Consider the following 20,720-nt stretch of genomic DNA (forward strand, 5'->3'; position numbering starts at 1 on the left):
GTCTGCACTGTGCTCAGAAAAAGTTGCAGCCAGAGCACAGTTCTGTTTGAAGATAACAGCCTGAACTGGAGCAGCGCTGCAAAGAGAGGAACTGTAATGATCTGGACAAAAGGTAAAATAAAGACAAAAATCCTTTAGATCTATAGCAGTCATAAAATGTCCGGGATCTAAGGACAATCAAAAAGTTGAACACTTAAAAATCTGTTTACATGAAAGAAAACAATTTGGGTTTCATATCGCTTTAAGTGGAGAAACCTGATTATTTCATTACTGCCAAAGTTGGACTTTTCAATGTTGGAATAGAGACTAAATTTTATGATTTCATGTGTATTGTTGATCATAATAGGGTTTTCACCAATAATTATTATTGTACATATTGGTTTCGGTTATTTACACTAGGTGGAAGTTTGCTTTCTATAGATTTTTGTCTCTATATGGCACAATTTTGCTTTTATAATTTTACATTTCAGTTTATACTTCTTAAATTATGTTTCATGCAAACATTACTCAAATTATTTACAGAGGTGTTTTGCAGCTAAAATTTTGTATGGTTTACTTGAAGAAAAGGAAACTTACGAAATCAACACGGTCTTCAGCCAGCCAATGAAAACACTTGAGGAAGAGAAGTAAAGTGAATAGTGCCACAAAGCGTGGGCTGAAATCATCACGGAACACAGTGAATGCCAGGCATGTCTCGGTGACAGCATACCAGGAGCGCTCTAGGAGATGCTGAAAGAGACATACAGGGTAATGAGAATAGGCTGATGGTGAGACAGACACACAGGGTAATGAGAATAGGCTGATACTGAGACAGACATACAGGGTAATGAGAATAGGCTGATGGTGAGACAGACATACAGGGTAATGAGAATAGGCTGATACTGAGACAGACATACAGGGTAATGAGAATAGGCTGATGGTGAGACAGACACACAGGGTAATGAGAATAGGCTGATGGTGAGACAGACATACAGGGTAATGAGAATAGGCTGATACTGAGACAGACATACAGGGTAATGAGAATAGGCTGATACTGAGACAGACACACAGGGTAATGAGAATAGGCTGATGGTGAGACACACATACAGGGTAATGAGAATAGGCTGATACTGAGACAGACATACAGGGTAATGAGAATAGGCTGATACTGAGACAGACATACAGGGTAATGAGAATAGGCTGATACTGAGACAGACATACAGGGTAATGAGAATAGGCTGATGGTGAGACAGACATACAGGGTAATGAGAATAGGCTGATACTGAGACAGACACACAGGGTAATGAGAATAGGCCGATGGTGAGACAGACATACAGGGTAATGAGAATAGGCTGATGGTGAGACAGACATACAGGGTAATGAGAATAGGCTGATGGTGAGACAGACATACAGGGTAATGAGAATAGGCCGATGGTGAGACAGACACACAGGGTAATGAGAATAGGCTGATGGTGAGACAGACATACAGGGTAATGAGAATAGGCTGATGGTGAGACAGACATACAGGGTAATGAGAATAGGCTGATGGTGAGACAGACATACAGGGTAATGAGAATAGGCTGATGGTGAGACAGACACACAGGGTAATGAGAATAGGCTGATGGTGAGACAGACATACAGGGTAATGAGAATAGGCTGATGGTGAGACAGACATACAGGGTAATGAGAATAGGCTGATACTGAGACAGACACACAGGGTAATGAGAATAGGCCGATGGTGAGACAGACATACAGGGTAATGAGAATAGGCTGATGGTGAGACAGACATACAGGGTAATGAGAATAGGCTGATACTGAGACAGACATACAGGGTAATGAGAATAGGCTGATACTGAGACAGACATACAGGGTAATGAGAATAGGCTGATACTGAGACAGACATACAGGGTAATGAGAATAGGCTGATGGTGAGACAGACATACAGGGTAATGAGAATAGGCTGATACTGAGACAGACACACAGGGTAATGAGAATAGGCCGATGGTGAGACAGACATACAGGGTAATGAGAATAGGCTGATGGTGAGACAGACATACAGGGTAATGAGAATAGGCTGATGGTGAGACAGACATACAGGGTAATGAGAATAGGCCGATGGTGAGACAGACACACAGGGTAATGAGAATAGGCTGATGGTGAGACAGACATACAGGGTAATGAGAATAGGCTGATGGTGAGACAGACATACAGGGTAATGAGAATAGGCTGATGGTGAGACAGACATACAGGGTAATGAGAATAGGCTGATGGTGAGACAGACACACAGGGTAATGAGAATAGGCTGATGGTGAGACAGACATACAGGGTAATGAGAATAGGCTGATGGTGAGACAGACATACAGGGTAATGAGAATAGGCTGATACTGAGACAGACACACAGGGTAATGAGAATAGGCCGATGGTGAGACAGACATACAGGGTAATGAGAATAGGCTGATGGTGAGACAGACATACAGGGTAATGAGAATAGGCTGATGGTGAGACAGACATACAGGGTAATGAGAATAGGCCGATGGTGAGACAGACACACAGGGTAATGAGAATAGGCTGATGGTGAGACAGACATACAGGGTAATGAGAATAGGCTGATACTGAGACAGACACACAGGGTAATGAGAATAGGCTGATACTGAGACAGACATACAGGGTAATGAGAATAGGCTGATACTGAGACAGACATACAGGGTAATGAGAATAGGCTGATGGTGAGACAGACATACAGGGTAATGAGAATAGGCTGATACTGAGACAGACATACAGGGTAATGAGAATAGGCTGATGGTGAGACAGACATACAGGGTAATGAGAATAGGCTGATGGTGAGACAGACACACAGGGTAATGAGAATAGGCTGATACTGAGAAAGACATACAGGGTAATGAGAATAGGCTGATGGTGAGACAGACATACAGGGTAATGAGAATAGGCTGATACTGAGACAGACATACAGGGTAATGAGAATAGGCTGATGGTGAGACAGACATACAGGGTAATGAGAATAGGCTATAATCTGTCAAAGGCAACACAGTTTTCTCACCACCCCAAAACACATCTGGTTTGGACAGAAAGTGCAACAATTCAATCTGAAATGAAGTTTGCTGGTAGTGTTAAAGGGGACATGAAATCTAAAAATTGTCTTCCATGATTCAGATACATTGTACAATTTTAAATAACTTTCCAATTTACTTAATTCTATTATTAGCCTTTGTTGGAGGAGCAGTAATGCACTACTGGGAGCTAGCTAAAGGCCAATAGCAAGAGGCATAAATGTGCAGCAACCAATCAGCAGCTTCTGAGCCTACCTAGGTATACTTTTCAACAAAGGATACCAGGAGAACAAAACAAATTGGATAATAGAAATAAATTAGAAAGTTATTAAAAATTGCATGCTCTATCTGAATCATGAAAGAAAAAATAATCCTGAATAATCCCCGATTTGTTTCTGTGGAAAATAAATACCTGTAAGGCGTGAGATACAATTTGAAAGGCAAGATAGGATGACAATAGAACAAACATATTTTGAGCTTCCTTACAAGTGACAGTTGACTAAAAACATAATCCCCCTTATAATATATTTTGGTATTTTCAGTGCCAGATTTATTAGTTTGAAAGTGCAACGCACAAAGAGTGGTGTAAAACCCAAATGCCGCTATCTGCAGCTGTATTTGCCATTTATTTATATATCAAATGACCGAATGCTTGTCTAGCGACGAGAAATTAACTTGTTGTGTTTCAGAACCTAAGAGGTGTGTGTGTGTGTGTCTCAAAGGGATCCAAACAGGGGCACCAGTGGTGTAGTGGGCCATGTGCTTGCTGGGTTATTGATTTCACACATTTTTATTTTTTTAAAAGTGAGGAAGTGCTTATTATTATTTTTAATGGGACACTGAACCCAAATTTTTTCTTTCGTGATTCAGATAGAGCAGCAATTTTAAGCAACTTTCGAATTTACTCCTATTATCATTTTTTCTTTGTTCTCTTGCTATCTTTATTTGAAAACGGCATCAAAGCTTTTTTCTTGGTTCAGACCTCTGGACAGTACTTGTTTATTGGTGTGTGAATTTATCCACCAATCAGCAAGGACAACCCAGGTTGTTCATCAAAAATAGGCCGGCATCTAAATTTACATTTCAAATAAAGATACCAAGGGAATAAAGAAAATTTTAAAATAGGAGTAAATTAGAAAGTTGCTTAAAATTTAATGCTCTATCTGAATCACAAAAGAAAAAATTTGGGTTCAGTGTCCCTTTAACTTTCATTGATCAAGCAGGAAGCATCTGTATCTATTTGGTGACGTTATCATCCACTATGGCACGGTAAATTGTGTATGTTTTGCCAAGGTTTAAATACAGTGTTATATTGGAAAACTTTTGGGTTACTTGGTAATAAGTTGAAAAGTGTGATCCTGGGTTTACAAAGTCATTTTAGTTGTTGAATTTGATAAGTGAAAAATGGCCCCGTAAATGTGTTGATAAGTATTGAGAATTTGGATTGTGATCAGAAAAACAAGACTGTCACATGTTAGACATAAAACACACATTTTTTATTTTGTCAGTCAGATAGAGCAAACAATATTAAACAACATTTGAATTTACTTATTTTATCTAATTTGCTTTATTCTCTTGGTATCCATTGTTAAAAAGTATTCCTAGGAAAGCTCAGGAGCTAGCTACAGATTTGTAGCTGCACATATATTGGCTTACCGATCTGTTTAGCTAGCTCCCAGTAGTGCATTGCTGCTCCTTCAAGAAAGGATACCAAGAGAATGATGCAAAACTGATAAAAGAAGCAAATTGGAAGGTTGTTTACAAATGTATGCTCTATCTGAATCATGAAAGAAACATTTTGGGTTTCATGTCCCTTAAAGTAGAAGGACATTTTATTTATTTTTTTACTGAAAAAGGTAATGAAAAACATAATTTATGTAAGAACTTACCTGATAAATTCATTTCTTTCATATTGGCAAGAGTCCATGAGCTAGAGACGTATGGGATATACAATCCTACCAGGAGGGGCAAAGTTTTCCAAACCTCAAAATGCCTATAAATACACCCCTCACCACACCCACAAATCAGTTTAACGAATAGCCAAGAAGTGGGGTGATAAAGAAAGGAGTAGAAAGCATCAACAAAAGAAATTTGGAAAGAATTGTGCTTTATACAACAAATCATAACCACCATAAAAAAAGGGTGGGCCTCATGGACTCTTGCCAATATGAAAGAAATGAATTTATCAGGTAAGTTCTTACATAAATTATGTTTTCTTTCATGTAATTGGCAAGAGTCCATGAGCTAGTGACGTATGAGATAGCAATACCCAAGATGTGGATCTCCACTCAAGAGTCACTAGAGAGGGAGGGAATAAAATAAAAACAGCCAATTTCAGCTGAAAAAAATGAATCCACAACCCAAAAAAATAAGTTTATTTTCATAATTGGAAGAAAAAAAACTTAAATCAAAAGCAGAAGAATCAAACTGAAACAGCTGCCTAAAGAACTTTTCTACCAAAAACTGCTTCCGAAGAAGCAAATACATCAAAACGGTAGAATTTAGTAAATGTATGCAAAGAGGACCAAGTTGCCGCTTTTCAAATCTGATCAACTGAAGCTTCATTCTTAAAAGCCGACGAAGTGGAGACTGATCTAGTAGAATGAGCTGTAATTCTCTGAGGCGGGGCCTGACCCGACTCCAAATAAGCTTGATGAATCAAAAGTTTCAACCAAGAAGCAAAGGAAATAGCAGAAGCCTTCTGACCTTTCCTAGGACCAGAAAATAAAACAAATAGACTGGAAGTCTTCCTGAAATCTTTAGTAGCTTCCACATAATATTTCAAAGCTCTTACCACATCCAAAGAATGTAAGGATCTTTCCAAAGAATTCTTAGGATTAGGACATAAGGAAGGGACAACAATTTCTCTATTAATGTTATTAGAATTCACAACCTTAGGTAAAAATTGAAAAGAAGTCCGCAAAACTGCCTTATCCTGATCAAAAATCAGAAAAGGAGACTCACAAGAAAGAGCAGATAGCTCAGAAACTCTTCTAGCAGAAGAGATGGCCAAAAGGAACAACACTTTCCAAGAAAGTAGTTTAATGTTCAAAGAATGCATAGGCTCAAATGGAGGAGCCTGTAAAGCCTTCAAAACCAAATTAAGACTCCAAGGAGGAGAAATTGATTTAATGACAGGCTTAATACGAACTAAAGCCTGTACAAAACAGTGTATATCAGGAAGTATAGCAATCTTTCTGTGAAATAAAACGGAAAGAGCGGAGATTTGTCCTTTCAAGGAACTTGCAGACAAACCCTCATCCAAACCATCCTGGAGAAACTGTAAAATTATAGGCATTCTAAAAGAATGCCAAGAGAATTTATGAGAAGAACACCATAAAATGTAAGTCTTCCAAACTCTATAATAAATCTTTCTAGAGACAGATTTACGAGCTTGTAACATAGTATTAATCACTGAGTCAGAGAAACCTCTATGACTTAGTACTAAGCGTTCAATTTCCATACCTTCAAATTTAATGATTTGAGATCCCGATGGAAAAACGGACCTTGAGATAGTAGGTCTGGCCGTAACGGAAGTGGCCAAGGCGGGCAACTGGACATCCAAACCAGATCCGCATACCAAAACCTGTGTGGCCATGCTGGAGCCACCAGCAACACAAATGATTGTTCTATGATGATTTTGGAGATCACTCTTGGAAGGAGAACTAGAGGCGGGAAAATGTAAGCAGGATGATAACACCAAGGAAGTGTCAGCGCATCCACTGCTTCCACCTGAACATCCCTGGACCTGGAAAGGTATCTGGGAAGTTTCTTGTTTAGAAAAGAGGCCATGAGATCTATCTCTGGAAGACCCCACATCTGAACAATCTGAGAAAATACATCTGGATAGAGAGACCACTCCCCTGGATGTAAAGTCTGGCGGCTGAGATAATCCGCCTCCCAATTGTCTACACCTGGTATATGCACCGCAGAGATTAGACAGGAGCTGGATTCCACCCAAGCAAGTATCCGAGATACTTCTTTCATAGCTTGGGGACCGCGAGTCCCACCCTAATGATTGACATATGCCACTGTTGTGATATTGTCTGTCTGAAAACAAATGAGCGGTTCTCTCTTCAACAGAGGCCAAAACTGAAGAGGTAATCTCGCCTCTTGAGATTTCCAAACCCCTTGTGCTGTCAGAGATCCCCAAACAGCTCCCCAACCTGAAAGACTCACATCTGTTGTGATCACAGTCTAGGTTGGCCGAACAAAAGAAGCCCCTTGAACTAAACTATGGTGATCTATAGAGTGTCGTACATTGGGATTTAAGTAATTAATTGTGATATCTTTGTATAATCCCTGCACCATTGGTTCAGCATACAAAGCTGTAGAGACCTAAAACTTCCATGCACATAGCCACTGAAGGGAATGACTGAGACTGAAGGTGCCGGCAGGCTGCAACCAATTTTAAACGTCTCTTGTCAGAGACAGAGTCATGGACACTGAATCTATCTGGAAGCCTAAAAAGGTGACCCTTGTCTGAGGAATCAAGAAACTTTTTGGTAAATTGATCCTCCAACCATGTTTACGAAGAAACAACACTAGTTGATTTGTGTGAGATTCTGCAGTACGTAAAGACTGAGCTAGTACCAAGATATCGTCCAAATAAGGTAACACCGCAATACCCAGGTCTCTGATTACAGAGAGTAGGGAGGGCAACCAGAACCTTTGAAAAGATTCTTGGAGCTGTTGCTAGGCCAAATGGAAGAGCAACAAATTGGTAATGCTTGTTTAGAAAAGAGAATCTCAGAAACTGATAATGTTCTGGATGAATCGGAATATGAAGGTATGCATCCTGCAAGTCTATTGTGGACATACAATGCCCTCGCTGAACAAAAGGCAGAATAGTCCTTATAGTCACCATCTTGAAAGTTGGTACTCTTACATAACGATTCAAAATTTTCAGATCCAGAACTGGTCTGAATAAATTTTCCTTTTTTGGGACAATGAATAGATTTGAATAAAACCCCAAACCTTGTTCCTGAAAAGGAACTGGCATGATTACCCCTGAAGACTCCAGGTCTGAAACACACTTCAGGAAAGCCTGAGCTTTTACTGGATTTGCTGGGATACGTGAGAGAAAAAAAAAACTTCTCACAGGAGGTCTTACTCTGAATCCTATTCGATACCCTTGAGAGACAATGCTCTGAATCCATTGATTTTGAACAGATTTTATCCAAATATCCTTGAAAAACCTTAATCTGCCCCCTACCAGCTGAGCTGGAATGAGGGCCACACCTTCATGCGGACTTAGGGGCTGACTTTGGTTTCTTAAATGGCTTGGATTTATTCCAATTTGAGGAAGGCTTCCAATTGGAAGCAGATTCCTTGGGGGGAGGATTGAAGTTTTGTTCCTTATTCTGACGAAAGGAACGAAAACGGTTAGAAACCTTAGATTTAGCCTTAGGTTTTTTATCCTGAGGCAGAAAAACTCCCTTTCCCCCAGTGACAGTTGAAATAATAGAATCCAACTGAGAACCAAATAAATTATTACCTTGGAAAGAAAGAGATAGTAATCTAGATTTAGATGTCATATCAGCATTCCAAGATTTAAGCCACAAAGTTCTTCTAGCTAATATAGCTAAAGACATGGATCTAACATCAATTTTGATAATATCAAAAATGGCATCACAAATAAAATGATTAGCATATTGCAGTAAGCGAATAATGCTAGATAAGTCAGAATCAAATTCCTGTTGCGCTAAATTCTCCAACCAGAAAGTTGATGCAGCCGCAACATCAGCCAAAGAAATTGCAGGTCTGAGAAGATGACCTGAATATAAATAGGCCTTCCTTAGATAAGATTCAAGCTTCCTATCTAAAGGATCCTTAAAGGAAGTACTATCTTCCATAGGAATAGTGGTACGTTTAGCAAGAGTAGAAATAGCCCCATCAACTTTGGGGATTTTTTCCCAAAACTCTATAGATTTTGCTGGTAAAGGATACAATTTTTTAAACCTTGAAGAAGGAATAAAAGAAGTACCTGGCGTATCCCATTCCTTAGAAATCATATCAGAAATAGCCTCAGGAATAGGAAAAACCCCTGGAGAAACCACAGGAGGTTTAAAAACAGCATTTAAACGTTTATTAGACTGAACGTCAATAGGACTGGTTACCTCAATATCCAAAGTAATTAACACTTCTTTTAACAAAGAACGCATATACTCTATTTTAAATAAATAAGTAGATTTGTTAGTGTCAATGTCTGAAGAAGGATCTTCTGAATCAGATAGATCCTCATCAGAAGAGGATAAATTATGTTGTTGGTCATTTGAAATTTCATCAACAAAATGAGAAGTTTTAAAAAGACCTTTTACGTTTATTAGAAGATGGAAATGCAGACAAAGCCTTCAGGATAGAATCAGAAACAAATTCTTTAAAATTTACAGGTATATCACGCACATTAGAAGTTGAAGGAACTGCAACTGGCAATGTACTATTACTGATGGATAAACTATCTGCATGTAAAAGTTTATCATGACAACTATTACAAATGACATTCGGCGGAATAATTTCTACAATTTTACAACAAATGCACTTAGCTTTGGTAGAACCGATGTCAGGCAGCAATGTTCCAGCAGAAACTTCTGAGACAGGATCAGATTGTGACATCTTGCAAAATTTAAGAGAAAAAACAACATATAAAGCAAAATTATCTATTTCCTTATATCACAGTTTCAGGAATGGGAAAAAATGCAAATAGCATAGCCCTCTGATAGAGAAAAAGGCAAGAGGCAAACATCAATGGGGTATTGAAATAATGAAAAAGTTTGGCGCCAAGTATGACGCACAACGTAACAAACTTTTTTGGCACCAAAAATAACCGGAAATGACACACTCGCGTCACTAATGACACAACCGTGTGAAAGGTCTCTGTGTCAAGTATGACGTCGGAAATGACGAAGTTGCGTCGACGTATTTTTTCGCGCCAAAAATATTTTCGCGCCAAGAATGACACAATAAAGTTTAGCATTTGACGCACCCACGGGCCTAATACCGCCCGCAATTTGCAAGAAGTAGTCAATTGAAAAAAAGACTAAACCCAGGTAAGAAATAAATTTCTTTAAAAAAAATTTTATATTCCCCAAATATGAAACTGACAGTCTGCAGAAGGAAATATAAGTACAAAACATATTTAGAACGTGCCAAACCATAGCTGAGGTTATCTTAAGTAATAAAAAACATTCTTACCAAAAGACACCCATCCACATATAGCAGCTAGCCAAACCAGTACTAAAAAAAGTTATCAGTAGAGGTAATGGTAAATTGAGAGTATATCGTCGATCTGAAAAGGAAGGTAGGAGATGAATCTCTACGACCGATAACAGAGAACCTATGAAATAGACCCCCGTTAGGGAAATCATCGTATTCAATAAGTGATACTCCCTTCATGTCCCTCTGACATTCGCTGTACTCTGAGAGGAATCAGGCTTCAACAATGCTGAGAAGTGCATATCAACATAGAAATCTTAGCACAAACTTCCTTCACCACCTCCATAGGAGGCAAAGTTTGTAAAACTGAATTGTGGGTGTGGTGAGGGGTGTATTTATAAGCATTTTGAGGTTTGGGAAACTTTGCCCCTCCTGGTAGGATAGTATATCCCATACGTGGTACGACGAGTCCACGGATTCATCCTTTACTTGTGGGATATTATCCTCCTGCTAACAGGAAGTGGCAAAGAGCACCACAGCAGAGCTGTCTATATAGCTCCTCCCTTAACTCCACCCCCCAGTCATTCGACCGAAGGTACAGGAAGAAAAAGGAGAAACTACAAGGTGCAGAGGTGACTGAAGTTTAAATAAAAAAATATAATCTGTCTTAAAATGACAGGGCGGCCGTGGACTCGTCGTACCATAGAAGAAATTCATTTATCAGGTAAGAATGAAAAATTACTTTTCTTCTATAAGGTACGACGAGTCCACGGATTCATCCTTTACTTGTGGGATACAATAACAAAGCTATAGGACACGGATGAACTGGAGGGACAAGACAGATGCCTAAACAGAAGGCACCACTGCTTGCAGAACTTTTCTCCCAAAAAACAAAATTTATGCTTACCTGATAAATTCATTTCTCCTGTAGTGTGGTCAGTCCACGGGTCATCATTACTTCTGGGATATTATCTCCTCCCCTACAGGAAGTGCAAGAGGATTCACCCAGCAGAGCTGCTATATAGCTCCTCCCCTCTACGTCACCTCCAGTCATTCGACCAAAGGACCAACGAGAAAGGAGAAGCCCAAGGGTGTAGTGGTGACTGGAGTATAATCCAAAAAAATTTTTTTAGCCTGCCATAAAAAACAGGGCGGGCCGTGGACTGACCACACTACAGGAGAAATGAATTTATCAGGTAAGCATAAATTTTGTTTTCTCCTGTTAAGTGTGGTCAGTCCACGGGTCATCATTACTTCTGGGATACCAATACCAAAGCAAAAGTACACGGATGACGGGAGGGACAGGCAGGCTCTTTATACGGAGGGAACCACTGCCTGAAGAACCTTTCTCCCAAAAACAGCCTCCGAAGAAGCAAAAAAGTGTCAAATTTGTAAAATTTGGAAAAAGTATGAAGAGAAGACCAAGTTGCAGCCTTGCAAATCTGTTCAACAGAAGCCTCATTCTTAAAGGCCCAAGTGGAAGCCACAGCTCTAGTAGAATGAGCTGTAATTCTTTCAGGAGGCTGCTGTCCAGCAGTCTCATAGGCTAATCGTATTATGCTACGAAGCCAAAACGAGAGAGAGGTAGCCGAAGCTTTTTGACCTCTCCTCTGGCCAGAATAAACGACAAACAGGGAAGACGTTTGACGAAACTCCTTAGTTGCCTGTAGATAAAATTTCAGGGCACGGACTACATCTAGATTGTGTAGCAGACGTTCCTTCTTCGAGGAAGGATTAGGACACAAGGATGGAACAACAATCTCTTGATTGATATTCCTGTTAGTGACCACCTTAGGTAGGAACCCAGGTTTAGTACGCAGAACTACCTTGTCTGAATGAAAAATCAGATAAGGAGAATCACAATGTAAGGCAGATAACTCAGAGACTCTTCGAGCCGAGGAAATAGCCATTAAAAACAGAACTTTCCAAGATAACAACTTGATATCAATGGAATGAAGGGGTTCAAACGGAACACCCTGTAAAACATTAAGAACTAAGTTCAAACTCCATGGCGGAGCAACAGTTTTAAACACAGGCTTGATCCTAGCTAAAGCCTGACAAAAAGCTTGAACGTCCGGAACTTCTGACAGACGTTTGTGTAAAAGAATGGACAGAGCTGAAATCTGTCCCTTTAAAGAACTAGCGGATAACCCCTTTTCTAAACCTTCTTGTAGAAAAGACAATATCCTTGGAATCCTAACCTTACTCCATGAGTAACTCTTGGATTCGCACCAATATAAGTATTTACGCCATATTTTATGGTAAATCCTTCTGGTAACAGGCTTCCTAGCCTGTATTAAGGTATCAATAACTGGCTCAGAAAACCCACGTTTTGATAAAATCAAGCGTTCAATTTCCAAGCAGTCAGCTTCAGAGAAGTTAGATTTTGATGTTTGAATGGACCCTGGATCAGAAGGTCCTGTTTCAGAGGTAGAGACCAAGGCGGACAGGATGACATGTCCACTAGATCTGCATACCAAGTCCTGCGTGGCCATGCAGGTGCTATTAGAATCACTGATGCTCTCTCCTGTTTAATTCTGGCAATCAATCGAGGAAGCATCGGGAAGGGTGGAAACACATAAGCCATCCCGAAGGTCCAAGGTGCTGTCAAAGCATCTATCAGAACCGCTCCCGGATCCCTGGATCTGGACCCGTAGCGAGGAAGCTTGGCGTTCTGACGAGACGCCATGAGATCTATCTCTGGTTTGCCCCAACGTCGAAGTATCTGGGCAAAGACCTCCGGATGAAGTTCCCACTTCCCCGGATGAAAAGTCTGACGACTTAAGAAATCCGCCTCCCAGTTCTCCACTCCCGGGATGTGGATTGCAGACAGGTGGCAAGAGTGAGACTCTGCCCAGCGAATTATCTTTGATACTTCCATCATTGCTAGGGAGCTTCTTGTCCCTCCCTGATGGTTGATGTAAGCTACAGTCGTGATGTTGTCCGACTGAAACCTGATGAACCCCCGAGTTGTTAACTGGGGCCAAGCCAGAAGGGCATTGAGAACTGCTCTCAATTCCAGAATGTTTATTGGAAGGAGACTCTCCTCCTGATTCCATAGTCCCTGAGCCTTCAGAGAATTCCAGACAGCGCCCCAACCTAGTAGGCTGGCGTCTGTTGTTACAATTGTCCAGTCTGGCCTGCTGAATGGCATCCCCCTGGACAGGTGTGGCCGATAAAGCCACCATAGAAGAGAGTTTCTGGTCTCTTGATTCAGATTCAGAGTGGGGGACAAATCTGAGTAATCCCCATTCCACTGACTTAGCATGCACAATTGCAGCGGTCTGAGATGTAGGCGTGCAAAAGGTACTACGTCCATTGCCGCTACCATTAAGCCGATCACCTCCATGCATTGAGCTACTGACGGGTGTTGAATGGAATGAAGGACACGGCATGCATTTTGAAGTTTTGTTAACCTGTCTTCTGTCAGGTAAATCTTCATTTCTACAGAATCTATCAGAGTCCCCAAGAAAGGAACTCTTGTGAATGGAAAGAGAGAACTCTTCTTTTCGTTCACCTTCCATCCATGCGACCTTAGAAATGCCAGTACTAACTCTGTATGAGACTTGGCAGTTTGAAAGCTTGAAGCTTGTATCAGAATGTCGTCTAGGTACGGAGCTACCGAAATTCCTCGCGGTCTTAGTACCGCCAGAAGAGTACCCAGAACCTTTGTGAAGATTCTTGGAGCCGTAGCCAGTCCGAATGGAAGAGCTACAAACTGGTAATGCCTGTCTAGAAAGGCAAACCTTAGATACCGGTAATGATTTCTGTGAATCGGTATGTGAAGGTAAGCATCCTTTAAATCCACTGTGGTCATGTACTGACCCTCTTGGATCATGGGCAAAATTGTTCGAATAGTTTCCATTTTGAACGATGGAACTCTTAGGAATTTGTTTAGGATCTTTAAATCCAAGATTGGCCTGAAAGTTCCCTCTTTTTTGGGAACTACAAACAGATTTGAGTAAAACCCTTGTCCTTGTTCCGACCGCGGAACTGGATGGATCACTCCCATTAATAAAAGATCTTGTACGCAGCGTAGGAACGCTGCTTTCTTTATTTGGTTTGTTGATAACCTTGACAGATGAAATCTCCCTCTTGGGGGAGAGGATTTGAAGTCCAGAAGGTATCCCTGAGATATTATCTCTAACGCCCAGGGATCCTGAACATCTCTTGCCCAAGCCTGGGCGAAGAGAGAAAGTCTGCCCCCTACTAGATCCGGTCCCGGATCGGGGGCCCTCGATTCATGCTGTCTTAGGGGCAGCAGCAGGTTTCCTGGCCCGCTTGCCCTTGTTCCAGGACTGGTTAGGTTTCCAGCCTTGTCTGTAGCGAGCAACAGCTCCTTCCTGTTTTGGTGCAGAGGAGGTTGATGCTGTTCCTGCTTTGAAATTACGAAAGGAACGAAAATTAGACTGTCTAGCCCTAGGTTTGGCTTTGTCCTGAGGCAGGGCATGGCCTTTACCTCCTGTAATGTCAGCGATAATCTCCTTCGACCCGGGCCCGAACAAGGTTTGCCCTTTGAAAGGTATATTAAGCAATTTAGATTTAGAAGTAACATCAGCTGACCAGGATTTTAGCCACAGTGCTCTGCGTGCCTGAATGGCAAATCCGGAATTCTTAGCCGTAAGTTTAGTTAAATGTACTACGGCATCTGAAATAAATGAGTTAGCTAACTTAAGGGCTTTAAGTTTGTCTGTAATCTCATCTAGTGTAGATGATTGAAGTGTCTCTTCCAGAGACTCAAACCAAAATGCTGCTGCAGCCGTGACAGGCGCAATACATGCAAGAGGTTGCAATATAAAACCTTGTTGAACAAACATTTTCTTAAGGTAACCCTCTAATTTTTTATCCATTGGATCTGAAAAGGCACAGCTATCCTCCACCGGGATAGTGGTACGCTTAGCTAAAGTAGAAACTGCTCCCTCCACCTTAGGGACCGTTTGCCATAAGTCCCGTGTGGTGGCGTCTATTGGAAACATTTTTCTAAATATCGGAGGGGGTGAGAACGGTACACCGGGCCTATCCCACTCCTTAGTAACAATTTCAGTAAGTCTCTTAGGTATAGGAAAAACATCAGTACTCGCCGGTACCGCAAAATATTTATCCAACCTACACATTTTCTCTGGTATTGCAACTGTGTTACAATCATTCAGAGCCGCTAACACCTCCCCTAGTAATACACGGAGGTTTTCCAGCTTATATTTAAAATTTGAAATATCTGAATCCAATCTATTTGGATCAGAACCGTCACCCACAGAATGAAGTTCTCCGTCCTCATGTTCTGCCGCCTGTGACGCAGTGTCTGACATGGCCCTAATATTATCAGCGCACTCTGTTCTCACCCCAGAGTGATCACGCTTGCCTCTAAGTTCTGGTAATTTAGCCAAAACTTCAGTCATAACAGTAGCCATATCCTGTAATGTGATTTGAAATGGCCGCCCAGATGTACTCGGCGCTACAATATCACGCACCTCCCGAGCGGGAGATGTAGGTACTGACACGTGAGGCGAGTTAGTCGGCATAACTCTCCCCTCGTTGTCTGGTGAAATATGTTCAATTTGTACAGATTGACTTTTATTTAAAGTAGCATCAATACAGTTAGTACATAAATTTCTATTGGGCTCCACTTTGGCATTAGCACATATAGCACATGTATCTTCCTCTGAATCAGACATGTTTAACACACTAGCAACTAACTAGCAACTTGGAAATGCTTTTTTAAGTAATTTACAATAATATGAAAACGAACTGTGCCTATAAGAAGCACAGAAAAAATTATGACAGTTGAAAATAATTAAGTTATAGCATCAAATCTTTGTAAGAAATAAACAATTTTAGCAAAGGATTGTTCCCATTAGCAAGGATAACTAACCCTGGCAGCAGAAAAAATACACAAACAAACGTTTTTTATCACAGTCAACTACACTCTTCACAGCTCTGCTGTGATGATTACCTCCCTCAAAAAAGGCTTTGGAGATCCCTGAGTTCTGTAGAGATGAACCGGATCATGCAGGAAGAAAATGAACCTCTGACTGAGTTTTTTGATGCGTAGTAAAAGCGCCAAAAATGGCCCCTCCCCCTCACACATAACAGTGAGAGAGATCAGTGAACTGCTTTAAATTAAACAAAACTATTGCCAAGTGGAAAAAATAGTGCCCAAAACATTTTTTCACCCAGTACCTCAGAGAAATAAACGTTTTTACATGCCAGCAAAAAAACGTTTAACCTCAATAAATTAGTTGTTATTTAAAACCTATTGCAAGTCCCTGCAAATTAGGTTAAGTCTATGCATACAGTATAAATCCAGTGAAGTACCATCCCCCAGAATACTGAAGGGTAAAATATACATACATGACAGCCTGATACCAGCTACATCTACTGCATTTAAGGCTGAGTTTACATTATAACGGTATGGCAGGATTTTCTCATCAATTCCATGTCAGAAAATAACAAACTGCTACATACCTCTTTGCAGATTAATCTGCCCGCTGTCCCCTGATCTGAAGTTTACCTCTCCTCAGATGGCCGAGAAACAGCAATATGATCTTAACTACTCCGGCTAAAATCATAGAAAAAAACTCAGGTAGATTCTTCTTCAAATTCTACCAGAGAATGAATAACACACTCCGGTGCTATTATAAAATAACAAACTTTTGATTGAAGGTAATAAACTAATTAAATCACCACAGTCCTCTCACACATCCTATCTATTCGTTGGGTGCAAGAGAATGACTGGAGGTGACGTAGAGGGGAGGAGCTATATAGCAGCTCTGCTGGGTGAATCCTCTTGCACTTCCTGTAGGGGAGGAGATAATATCCCAGAAGTAATGATGACCGGTGGACTGACCACACTTAACAGGAGAAATAGCCTCCGGAGAAGCAAATTTGTAAAATTTGAAAAAGGTATGAAGTGAAGACCAAGTCGCAGCCTTACAAATCTGTTCAACAGAAGCATCATTTTTAAAAGAACATTTTATCACCTCTTTCACTTTACCCTTCCTAGTACTTAAGAGTAGGCAAAGAGAATGACTGGGGGGTGGAGTTAAGGGAGGAGCTATATAGACAGCTCTGCTGTGGTGCTCTTTGCCACTTCCTGTTAGCAGGAGGATAATATCCCACAAGTAAAGGATGAATCCGTGGACTCGTCGTACCTAATAGAAGAAATGTGGGTTTAGTGTCCCTTTAAGGAAAGTTGTAACTTTTATAAAGAGATGTGAAAGTAAATTTATGCACCTAAAAATGTACTTACCATTTACAAATAGCTGCCCTCTACAGCGTTGCAGTTTTTTTTCAAAACCTCTCAACTAAATGTAGCTCGCTTCATTTAGTTGTATGGGGGGGAGGGGGATATCAGGCACATTGTGATTAGACAGCAAGTCTGTGACGTGATTTTTTTTTTAACAAATGCAGCGTATAATTATAGAACATTTTTTTAGTTATCCGTTTAAAATAAAGAATTAAGAAAAATATGTGAAAAAGTGAACAGCACTGTCATCCTCCTTTCTGCTGTAACATGTGGCAGTACAGGGCATGTGTGAACAAAGAAATGAACATAACCTAATACGTACACAAAGCAAACACACATTTGGCAGATTAAGCAAGTTTACTTTATGATGGGCATTTTCTAAGCTGAAGCAGCACATGACGGCTTTGTTGACACTTTTTGTTCTAGAATTACCTCCATTTCAGCTGCTCGTAGTTGACCAAAGAAAACTTTGCCCATGAACTTTCCCAGGAGAAAAACCAGGACAAAAGCTTGTATGTAGAGAACCTGCAGTACAGAATAAGTTACATTAAACTCATTACTTAATTTCCATGCAAAATGTGTATAAAAAATAAATTATAATGGAGATCTTTCAATTTAAAAAGAGAGATAATTCACATTAAACCATGTATCCCATAATTCTTATGCACAACTCTAGTTAAAGACTTCCAAATCTACTACCTGATTACTCCTTAGCCCCTTGTCCGATCATGATCAAGGTGTAATGGAGATAGTCTTAAAAGACTAGAGCATGTCAATTTTTTACTATAATTGCCCTTTAATGAGCTATTTCAGTAGAAGGGTAATAAAGCTGACATGGTGCTAGCTAATCGGCTGAGGAATAGGTTGGTGGTGTTGAGAAATAATAATATATGGCATGGCCTCTAAGCGAATAGGCCAATTTATCTTGCACTGCTATTGGTCATTATACAAGTTTAAAGAGGATGGTTCTCGAATTTCCTATATATATATTTTTTTCCATATTTTGTCTTTGGACAATTACTAGCTTTTCTCTATAGGAATATTAGAAACATAATAGTTAACAGCAATTGGCTCGCTCTACTGAAGTATTTTATATAGACTTTCATTTGTTTCCTTCTTTGATTTCCTCCCCAAACAAGTCTATACAAGCTTTCCCCACAATCTTTACGCTTACCTAAACTTAACAAAAAGGAGGCCCCACTAGCTCCACTGTCTATAAAATGAGAGGGGGTTTGTCTTTTCGCTATATATATATATATATATATATATATATATATCTTGAGGCAAGTGTTACTTCCGACTCTTACAATATCTGCATGGGGGTGTGGCCTAGTGCACTTAGGAATTATGAAAAAGTAGTGGTTACCCCCAGGTACATCTCTCTCAGATTTGATCTGGATTCCTCTCCATCATTGGAGGGAAAATTAAAATAGCTATTGCGGAATTCCTCAAAACATGGGATTGCCTTAGGTATTAATTGCGCTTCATCCTTCTCCAATACAATATCTATCCTGTTTTCTAGTTGGACGCTCACCAACAGTTCTGGAAGGAGTTGGAAATATGCCCAGTAGCAGATTTATATACCCAAAGACACTTAAAAACATGGACCGCATTTTGTAAAAATATATTTATTTTGTACCCTCTGATGAAACGTTTAAATATTTAACATATTCTGTCTTGCTCCCTAATCTTGTCGTTTCGGTATCCCTAAGCCAGGGCTCGACAAACCCAGGAGCCAGGGAGCCACTGGCTCCTAGAATTCTACCCCTGGCCCTGGCAAGTTTTTGGGTTAAAGAAGAAGAAAACAGAAATGTTCCAGCTGGTGCAAAAACCTTTTATTGTGCAAACAGGGATAAGATAAAGCAACGTTTCAGGCCCACAATTAGCCCTTTCTCGCTTGAGAAAGGGCTAATTGTGGGCCTGAAACGTTGCTTTATCTTATCCCTGTTTGCACAATAAAAGGTTTTGCACCAGCTGGAACATTTCTGTTTTCTTCATATTTATGCTGGGTTTGGTGAACCTGTTCCTGGCTGTGCAGTGAGTGCTGTGTTTCATGCTACATTGTTGAAGTTTTTGGGTTAATCTCCATATATCTATATACAAATACCACTGTCTGACTCCTAAAAGTATGTCTGGTTTCTTAATATTCTTACTGGTTCCTAACTTTTAAAGATATTTGTCAAGCACTGCTATGCCACCCTTTGTCTCTTCATTTAAAGCTTTTTTCTCAGCATACATTCTACCTCCTCTCTCAAAACCATCACTTACTGCCATGCTTGGACTGGATTTGGTGAGGTAAACCACTGTCGGATAGAACTGGTGCTTCAGATAGTAGGCGTGCGCAATCACAGCACCTGTGAGGGCCAGACTGGCGCTCGTCATAACCGCTGTTCTCATCATGGTACCCATAGGGAGGGGTGACCCTGTGGAGATTTGGGGAACATAGGATATAAAAGATTACCTAAGGAAACACAAGAGATTACATATCACGGCATGCACGGTTTGAAACATTCTTAAAATCAGGTAGCTATCTAGGTATTCCAAAGAGTTTGCCTGACTGCTGTTTTTCCTCCAATGTACAATCAGTCTCTGTTTTGGCTTCTGTGGTAACAGAGCTGGTTTCTAATAGAGTATATAAAAATGCAAACGGTATATAACAAAGCAGTGCAGGTGCCAGTTTCAAATCCAGCATGATCATTATATGCATTTAACAGCTAAAAAGTTGACCTAAAGGGACACAAAAGCAAACATGTTCCTTTCATGATTAAAAATTCACATGCTTCATATAAAACATGTATTTTTAAGACACTTAAATTCACTTCTATATTCATATCTGCTTTGTTCTCTTGGTATCCGTTGTTGAAAAAGAATATGCACATATATTACACTAATGAGAGCTAGCTGCTGATTGGTGCCTGCACATATTTGTCTCTTGTGATTGGCTAACTAGATGTGCTCAGCTAGCCCCTGTAGTGCAATGCTGTTCCTTCAGCAAAGGATAGCAAGAGAATGAAGCAAATTTTATAATAGAGGTAAATTGAAAAGTTGTTTACAACTGTATGTTCTATCCAAATTAAGAAAGAAAATGTGGGGGTTTTCTGACCCTTTAAACAACTTTCCAATTTACTTGTATTACTTCATTTGCTAAGTTCTCTTGGTATCTTTTTTATAAAAGCATACCTAGGTAGGCTAAGGGGTCAGCAATGCACTTCTGGAAACAAGCTGCTGAATGGTGACTGCACCTCACCTAATGTGGTCAGCTAGCTCCCAGTAGC

General features: G+C 40.3%; 1 protein-coding gene across 2 annotated transcripts in view; it reads right to left on the minus strand.

Moving 5' to 3' along the window:
- The window catches only part of SYVN1 (synoviolin 1), a 198,828-nt gene that overhangs the window by 168,092 nt on the left and 10,016 nt on the right, over positions 1-20,720 (minus strand). For both annotated transcript variants that reach the window (XM_053720119.1, XM_053720120.1), the window contains exons 2-4: positions 19,714-19,868; positions 17,878-17,970; positions 577-729 (exon numbers count right to left, since the gene is read on the minus strand). In XM_053720119.1, coding sequence (XP_053576094.1) covers positions 577-729; positions 17,878-17,970; positions 19,714-19,854 — 387 coding nt within the window. In that variant the 5' untranslated portion in view covers positions 19,855-19,868. The remainder of the gene's footprint in view (positions 1-576; positions 730-17,877; positions 17,971-19,713; positions 19,869-20,720) is intronic.

Source organism: Bombina bombina, chromosome 7, assembly GCF_027579735.1.
Source record: "Bombina bombina isolate aBomBom1 chromosome 7, aBomBom1.pri, whole genome shotgun sequence".
NCBI classification, from domain to species: domain Eukaryota; kingdom Metazoa; phylum Chordata; class Amphibia; order Anura; family Bombinatoridae; genus Bombina; species Bombina bombina.